At 37.3% G+C, this 8,386-nt stretch overlaps 1 protein-coding gene across 1 annotated transcript in view; it reads left to right on the top strand.

Annotated features, from left to right (window-relative positions):
- Positions 1 to 8,386, top strand: part of LOC107729642 (collagen alpha-1(XI) chain-like) — a 91,955-nt gene that overhangs the window by 72,879 nt on the left and 10,690 nt on the right. The window contains exons 44-51 of the mRNA XM_016540277.1: positions 2,473 to 2,526; positions 2,810 to 2,863; positions 2,996 to 3,049; positions 3,706 to 3,759; positions 4,484 to 4,591; positions 5,277 to 5,330; positions 5,528 to 5,581; positions 6,279 to 6,332. Of these exons, the coding sequence (XP_016395763.1) occupies positions 2,473 to 2,526; positions 2,810 to 2,863; positions 2,996 to 3,049; positions 3,706 to 3,759; positions 4,484 to 4,591; positions 5,277 to 5,330; positions 5,528 to 5,581; positions 6,279 to 6,332 (486 nt within the window). The remainder of the gene's footprint in view (positions 1 to 2,472; positions 2,527 to 2,809; positions 2,864 to 2,995; positions 3,050 to 3,705; positions 3,760 to 4,483; positions 4,592 to 5,276; positions 5,331 to 5,527; positions 5,582 to 6,278; positions 6,333 to 8,386) is intronic.

Genomic DNA, 8,386 nt, shown 5'->3' with positions numbered 1-8,386 from the left:
TGATTCATGTACGCTATATGGGGGTTATTTCATGTATGTTATATTTGCAGCAGCAATATTTCTTACATGCTCACAGCAGCATGTTGTGGATGTATTGGCAGTAGCAAGTCTCGGTACTTGCTCTGCCGCAGCAGCAGCAGCAGCGTAACAGATCTGTTCCGCCAAGACCAAATACATTAATATTGTCATGTACACTACCATGCCAATCCCCCCGTGAAATATATTTATGCAATCAAATATATTCAAAAATATATATTTACTTACCATTATTGACTGATAAATCTAACATTAAATAATCTGGCATTATTCCTATTCACCAATTAGGCAACAAAATATTGCATGTTATGTCAGTGCCGATAGCCTCGTGGGCAGTGCGCTGACATACTGGCATCCTGAGTTCGAGTCTCGGCTCGCGGACCTTTCCTGATCCCGTCCCCCTCTCTCTCTACATACTGTCTCAATAAAGGCTATAAAATGCCAAAAAATAAATCTTTAAAATATTGCATATTACTCCACAGCTTCACCATTTTTGACAAATTGGAACAAACATGTTCAGACCTCATATGCATTTTTTTTAAAATAGGAGAGTATGAGTTCTCCCTGTGTTAAAAGCATATATACAGTAACATTTTGTAATGTTTTTTAAAGTGGTCTTTTATGCTCACCATGCTACAATTATTTCATTAAAATACGGTAATATTATTATAATTTAAAAGAAATGTATTCTCTTTTAATATATTTTAAAATATAATTTATTCCTGAGATAACAAAGCTGAATTTATACTGTTTTATTATAATTATAAAATTATTATAAAAATATTGTTTTATAATAATGAACCATACAAATCATGAACCATATGTATGAACCATACAAATCAGCATTCATATCATGTTTGACTGGTGAACACTGTATTTGTAGAAGATTTATATTAATCATGTTATCTCTCTTTTCATTTGATCATATTATGATTGGAAGCCTCAAGGTTCTGCCATTTCTCTATCCATCAATTAGCTGATTCCTCTGAAGGCGAGTCATCACTGTAATGGAGTAACATCGACTGCTCCTGTAGTCCTCTTACGCCACCAAATCTCGGAGCCATTTGATTCAATTGAGTTTTAATTGGGCGTAATGCACTTCCATTTGGATTTCATTAATTGCATTTAGTGACCCGGTCCAATAGACATTAGAGCAGTGCACACACACCCTTCAGGCTGTAATGAGTGTTTATGTTAATGGTCTCTGAATAAGGGCTTCTGCCCCGATGAGATCTCTTACCAGCATGAGAATCAGTCAGTGAGAATGTGTTGGTCTGCCAAGTCTGCAGGGCACGTGGGTATTGGGCGAGTAAATATCAGACAAAATTAGACTTTAGATGTCCTCACTCCTGACAATGTTACAGCTAGCGAAGAAACACCTTTGAATGAGCAGCCCCTGAAGTCAAGGCAATTAGGGAGTAAATGTCAAGGATCAAACATGCATGATACCGGGGCCACATGTCTAGCTTGTTTATTCGCCTGCGCAGGTGTGTTTTACCAGAGGTCTCTGATGATATAGTGTTTTGCACTTCGTTAAAACGCAAATGCTTCCCTGGTTACTCTAACTGATGGATGTTTCACCTTTTCTGCTGGGTAAAACATTTAATTGGCCATTAATTAAGCTGAAAAACGCCATGAATTTTTCAGCTAGCCCCTTAGCAGAGAGCAGCATCAAATAAAATGTTGCTGCACACTGCTGCCCGTCTAACTTCTTTTTGGTGGCCCATTTATTCCCACAATGTTCTGGATTTAAAATGTGTTTCTTTTAAGTATTACCATTGTGTATGAAATGTGCTATACAAATAAACTTGCCTTGCCTTGCCTTGCCTAAGTCCTAGGTGCATTTTTAGGGAGTAATAGTGGTTTGATGCGGGACGTGTCCTTCCTTAAATGTTCAAATGAAACTTGTGCTGCTCTGAGGCAATATATTTGGTAAATGTGCATGGATGACTTTCTGTGCTGGGTAAAATAGCTTTCATATTCTGCTTAATGTTGAAAGTCCTCTATGTTTTTCACCCCTCGCCATTTGCCACCTATGAAAAGGTGACAAACAATATAGTGTTCACATTGAACATGAGCTAAAAATCTGACAAAGGATATTTGCTGCTCTCTTAGATTTCAAGATGACAGACAGTGAAACTCAATAAACACTCCCGTAGTCCGCCTCTGCCTCTTCCATTTGCCATATGGCCCTATTGCCGTTCTCCGCCAATTCTGAAATGAAGCATTATTGCTGTCCTCCGGTAACTGCGTCTGAGCCAGATTCTTCTTCTCTTTTCATCAGAGGGCCCATTTTGGTGCCTCACAGCAACAGTGTGTCTTTGAACATTTCTTTGCACAGTTGCTGATGTCAGTGTACTATAGTATATAAAAATATGGACATTTATATTATTATAAATGCACATAAATACAAGAATATTCATTTGTTTTTTACAGGGTCTTCCTGGACCACCTGGTGAGAAAGGAGAAAATGGAGACGTTGGTCCTATGGTAAGATGTTTTAACCAATTATTAACTATAGTTTTTTTTTGTTTTTTTTTATTGTTGTTTTTTTTTACTGCCTTTGACATGACTTATAATTTAAATATGACATTACAGGAAAGAAAATTGTTCTAATCAAGCCTTTAAGGGTTCTGTTTATTCCTGTGTTATTTTGCTTTTAATTTTATTTTGCCTTTATATATTTCTTTTATATTAATTAATTTTATTTTATTTATGTTTTAACCTACAACTATTAGTAGTCTCCTTTGTCTCTCTTCTTATTTCACCACAGGGTCCACCTGGCCCACCTGGTCCCAGAGGTCCTCAAGGTCCTCCTGGTGCTGATGTAAGACCATCTCTCAACACTGAACATTTTTCCCATCAGCAAATCCATTAAATTACACCTCTTTAACAAAATGGCTATAGAGTTAATGGTTTTCACGCATGCCTCTTCACAAATCGACTTCTTTTATTGAAGGGTCCACAAGGTCCTCCTGGTGGAATAGGAGGAATGGGATCTGTGGGTGAGAAGGTAAGAATATTCCCAGCTCCAGTGTTTATTCCCAGAAATATGGTGTCTATGGTCTTGTTTCAAATCTCTGTTACAGACTTCATTAATTTATTATTCGTGTCATCCTTTTGTCTGAACTAGTATAACAAAACGATTAATGCCTACATTACCGCAGTTCTGATAATAGCCCTACATTTCACTGCTATTTGGCAGGTCCACAGGCCATCAATATTTAATGCTGAGGCTGGCTATGGAGATGAATTTAGAATATGTAACAGGTCACTATAATGCTACATCCATTAGGAGCTGAATGTTATGTCCACTATAGCCCAGACCAGATAAGCTAAGAAACAACCAGTAAACAACATGCAGCTTTATTTAGATACCACTACATATGATTCATTCCATTAGAGTCTACTTGACATCTCTGATCTTCAATCATAAGGGAAAGCAACAAAATGACAGTGCTACTAATTGTCTAAAGTTGAAGAAACTAGAGTTAAATTTGAAATTTCCAAATGGAAGTTCAACTTTAACTTCAGTATCATTCGTTTGCACTTTGCCTAGTAGAAAGCTGAAAATTCTGGCTTTTCGAGTCGAATGGAACATTGTTAACATTATACAGCACAATTATATGGTGTTGTGCAATACGTTATAACTAGTAATATCCTTAACAGGGTGAGCAAGGAGAAGCTGGGAACCCTGGACCTCCTGGCGAGCCTGGACCTGGGGTAAGTGAAGTTTTCAAGAGAGATCTGTGTGGTGATGCGGGTAATCACTTCCTGTAAGCTTCTCTGGATTTATTGATTGTCTCAAATTAAGTGGCCACACTAAGTGAGTCGCTAAATTGCAGGAATGATTCCAATAAAGGTCTTTCCTCTCATCATATAATGAAATGCTTAATACAGTGACATTTGAAATAAAATATTGCTCACACTGTTGTCAGTTTACTTTATATCATGAAAAAATCAAATTTCCCTTGAACTTTTAGAATAAAGGTGTGTTGTAAAAAAATATACTGTAACTCAAAATGTCCATTTATAGATAGTAAACTTGAAAAACAGCAACTTCATTTCTTGGATTTCTGACACCAGAAATACATGAATCTGTGACTTGTCCTTTAACACATTAGCAAACGGCTGGTATTGGTGTTCAGAAACCTTTATGTCACAAAAACCTTGAGTAACATTACAAGTGGACATCAGTGGAAAAAATCAGATGATTAAAGCTAAAAAGTTAACTTTGTTATTTATGGAATATCTAAATTACAGATGGAAATTCAGCCTGTCAAAATTCTAACCTGTCAATACTGACATGAATGGCTGATTAACTCTTCTGAATTGCTATATCAAAATGTAGAGCATGGCTGCACTCATTGTTCTCAGGGTGCTTTTGTTCATGGAGTGCCTCAGGGCTCTTTATTCGGCCCTTTCATCTTTGTTATATGTGCTGCAGGGCCCAAAAGGTGAGAGAGGAGAGAAAGGTGAAGCTGGTCCCCCTGGTGCTGCTGGACCTGCAGGTCCCAAAGGACCCCCTGGAGATGATGGACCCAAGGGTAATCCTGTAAGTGTAATACAGCTGGCATGAGATCTTATGAATGTATAAAGGCATGAAATGTTAGAAGCCTCTACAAGAGTGAGGTGAGCCTTACTGGAAAAAAAAATCTATTTTAGATGGATTATGCTGATTAAATAAGAGAAGTGAGAAGTGAAGTGACGTGTGGCCAATTATGGTGACCCATACTCAGAATTTGTGCTCTGCATTACACCCATCCAAGTGCACACACACAGTAGTGAACACACACCCGGAGCAGTGGGCAGCCATATTGCTGCGGCACCCGGGGAGCAGTTGGGGGTTCGGTGCCTTGCTCAAGGGTCTCACCTCAGTCGTGGTATTGAAGGTGGAAGAGAGCGCTGTACATTCACTCCCTCCACTGACAATTCCTGCCGGACCTGAGACTCGAACCCACAACCTTCGGGTTACAAGTCCGACTCTCTAACCATTAGGTCACGACTGCCCCAAATATGAGACTTACTCCACTAATTAGAAATTATTAAAGCATTATGTGTCTAAGATTAATAAAAGATTGTAATTCAATTGAAATGTTACCGTGCCTTCAACTGATAAATTTAGTTTTGTATGTCCTAATATTTGTTAAGGACATTAAGTACATACAGTAATAGAATTTAGTGTTTATGTTATTGACACATCACTCTGTTAAACCCGTGTTTTCAATCTGTTACTATAGGGCCCTGTTGGTTTTCCTGGAGACCCAGGTCCACCCGGTGAGCCAGGTGTTGCTGTAAGTGCCAAAATCCATCACTAAAAGTCCTGTAAATTATTATTATTTTTATTTTTAAAAATGGTCTGTTTCATGTATTTGCTATTGACTTTGAATGATTAAAAAGTCTTTGCAGTGTAAATAGTCAGCAAGACGTTTGCTCGTTTTTTCAATTGTCAATTTATTTGTCTCTGAAATTTTGTCTATTAAATTATCAGGGAATAGATGGAGGCCCAGGAGAAAAAGGCGAGGATGGAGAGTCTGGTCAACCTGTAAGTATTAACAATATTTAGGTGCAATACCTTTGACTATAGTTTATTAAAAAGTTACTTTTTCAATAATTTGTTTGTCTTCCAATACAATTTCCTGCTGTATGCATTAAATTGCAGAGCATTGTTTTTGCCTCTAGTGTAAGTATATATATACAGTACAGATAGAATAATAAACTGTTGTTTGATATACGGAAGTCAAACATAATTGCCTAAGCCTGCAGTGGCAGCCAATAAATTGCAGTCCTTATTAACATTTATTACAGTAATTTGGATTTTCCAGTGCAAGGAAATTGGTTAATTTACTGTTAAATTCAATGTATCTGAATCTGCAGGTTTACAAATGTGAGAGTCTCATTGTGAGGCCCATTTATAAGCTACACTTCTATGAAAATTTAATGAGGGGAGGTTTGTTTTGAGCAACAAACTTTCACAAAAATGCATACAGCTTCCCTTCTCTGATTAGAAGTTTATCATTTTAGAATCAAATCAATCACACAGCTGAATAATTTTGTCAAATTGTATCCATCCAACATTAGCATGCTTTTGAAACCCCAGTGTCTCTTAATTGTGTTCAATGAATTTCACAAAATTATAAAAGACAGTTTAGTTATGAAAAGTTTAAAGTCTATTATCTACAATAGGCTGGTTCAGTTGTGTTTCAGTTTTTGTTTCAGTTTCTTCCTTAACTCTGTTATAGGGACCTCCTGGTCCTTCTGGAGAAGCTGGCCCACCAGGACCTCCTGGCAAAAGAGTATGTATAGTCTTGATCACTATTATATTTTAAGCAGCATCCATTTAGCATATTGATCAGGTATTTTTGACCATCCTTGGCATGGAAAACAAGCCTTCTTAATGATCAATATTTTGTATTTTCCAAGGAATACTATTTCTATCTCAGAATGGAACAAATAAACTAAAACTGATATTTATTTATCGACTGAAGATTCTGACCTGTGCAAAACAGTCAAAAAAAAAGTTTTAAAGACATCCTCATTAGCACAGATGATCGGTTGCTTTTCACCCAGGGTCATACCATTCAACAGCAAACAGAAAAAAAGAAAGTCCTTCACAGGATGATGAATAGTGCAAAGTAAATTATCAGACTGAAATCGAAAACAGCATTTAAATGGCATCAGAGCCAGAACTCATTTCCTCCACTGCAGTCTGACATCTCTCTCAGGATGAAAGAAGAAAATCAGTCCAGACGTTATATTGATCCCGGGCCTGTTTGAGTGACAGTGATGAGGGGACGGCGGTGTAAAGGATGTTACAGAGGAAGAGGAAATATAACTCACATTTGGGACAGGAATTCGAAATCCTCTTCCACTGCCACATCAAGAGAAATTTGTTCTGCCAAATAACACCCCATTGCCTCTCAGAAAATAGTTGTTCCGCTAGTCACGGAAATACCACATATTTTTTTCCGGAAGGAAAAAGTAAACTTTTTCAATTTAGATTGTATTGAGGTGTTTCTCACTGCACTCTATCAAACCAGCAAGTGAAATATTATTATTTCCTCTTGTCTTGTGATACCAATTTTGCTGCATTTACACTGAACTTGCAGTAGACCCTTTGTGATCTTGATGCACAAAGTCATATAATCGTATTTTACATTTATTTAGCACATTTTAATGTGGAAAGCACAATGAAACATTTAACTTAAAGTTCTTATCCTTAGTTTTACTTGAAGTTAACCTATTTTATGTAATTGGCAATGGTTGGTTGACAGGTAAGTAGGCAGCCCTTGCCGTGGTCACGTGTTTCTGACGTTTAAGACCTTGTATCTATTTAGTGTACCAATTTTGACCAGATCAAACCAGGTGTAAATAACTGCTGTACCCCCATGGTAGTACTTTGGAGTATCTAGCGGTCACAGATCCTCTGGTAAAGACTCTTACTATATGGCAAACAGCCCTGGTTGAATTTTATTGGCCAGCCCAAGCAACACTGTGCTATCCCATTATTCCTCTATAAAGCTTAATGGCATCTCTTTGCACACACACATCCATTATTCATGCAAAATGTAGAGAAAACACCACTCGCTTTCCCAATATGCTTAATGGAGCTCTCTCTGGAAAAATTATACACCCTATCAGCATACGCGGATAGCAATGGCTGACGGACTGTAGCTAGAGAAACTGCCATTTCATCAGCTAAGGTGTTTTAATCCTGCAAGAGGAAGACGGTCGCAGGAAGACTCATCTTGTAGAATTAAGTCTCCTGCATCAATAATTCTGGCTAGAGCTTATTTTGCATCGAAGACAGAGGCATTCTGCTTTCTCAGCATTTTACCGACCGTGGTTGGAAATAAATATGGAGATTCCTTTGCTTATTCTCTCTCTGTTTGTTTCTTGCACTCTGTTCAGTCTTGGACCCTAGAGACAGTCCCTAGACTATTAACTATCTTGAGAATTATTGAATTTGGTGTCATTACTTCCTGCTGTCATTAGTTGATTTTTTCCTGCTCTTCATTAAATTAAAATCACACAGGGGAGTCGAGGGCAAATTGTCAAGCAGGTTTTATCTCAGTAACTATGTGCAGTATAAGGTCAAAAGTCCAATTAAACAAATGTATATTTTCTCTAGCAGTGGTTTTGTATGCTAGTTTCACACATCGAGTTCAAAACCAAGTTATTTTTTAATCATCCAACTAAAATTTGAATATTTTTCCAACCCTGTTAGGTAAACACTATCAAACCATGCTGACATTAAACAAGGTTCATATATATATATATATATATATATATATATATATGTATGTGTGTATGTGTGTGTGTGTGTGTGTGTATATATATATATATATAT

This window comes from Sinocyclocheilus rhinocerous, unplaced genomic scaffold, assembly GCF_001515625.1.
Source record: "Sinocyclocheilus rhinocerous isolate Xijiao unplaced genomic scaffold, SAMN03320098_v1.1 scaffold278, whole genome shotgun sequence".
Lineage (NCBI taxonomy): Eukaryota > Metazoa > Chordata > Actinopteri > Cypriniformes > Cyprinidae > Sinocyclocheilus > Sinocyclocheilus rhinocerous.
This window is presented reverse-complemented; position numbering and strand designations above follow the sequence as displayed.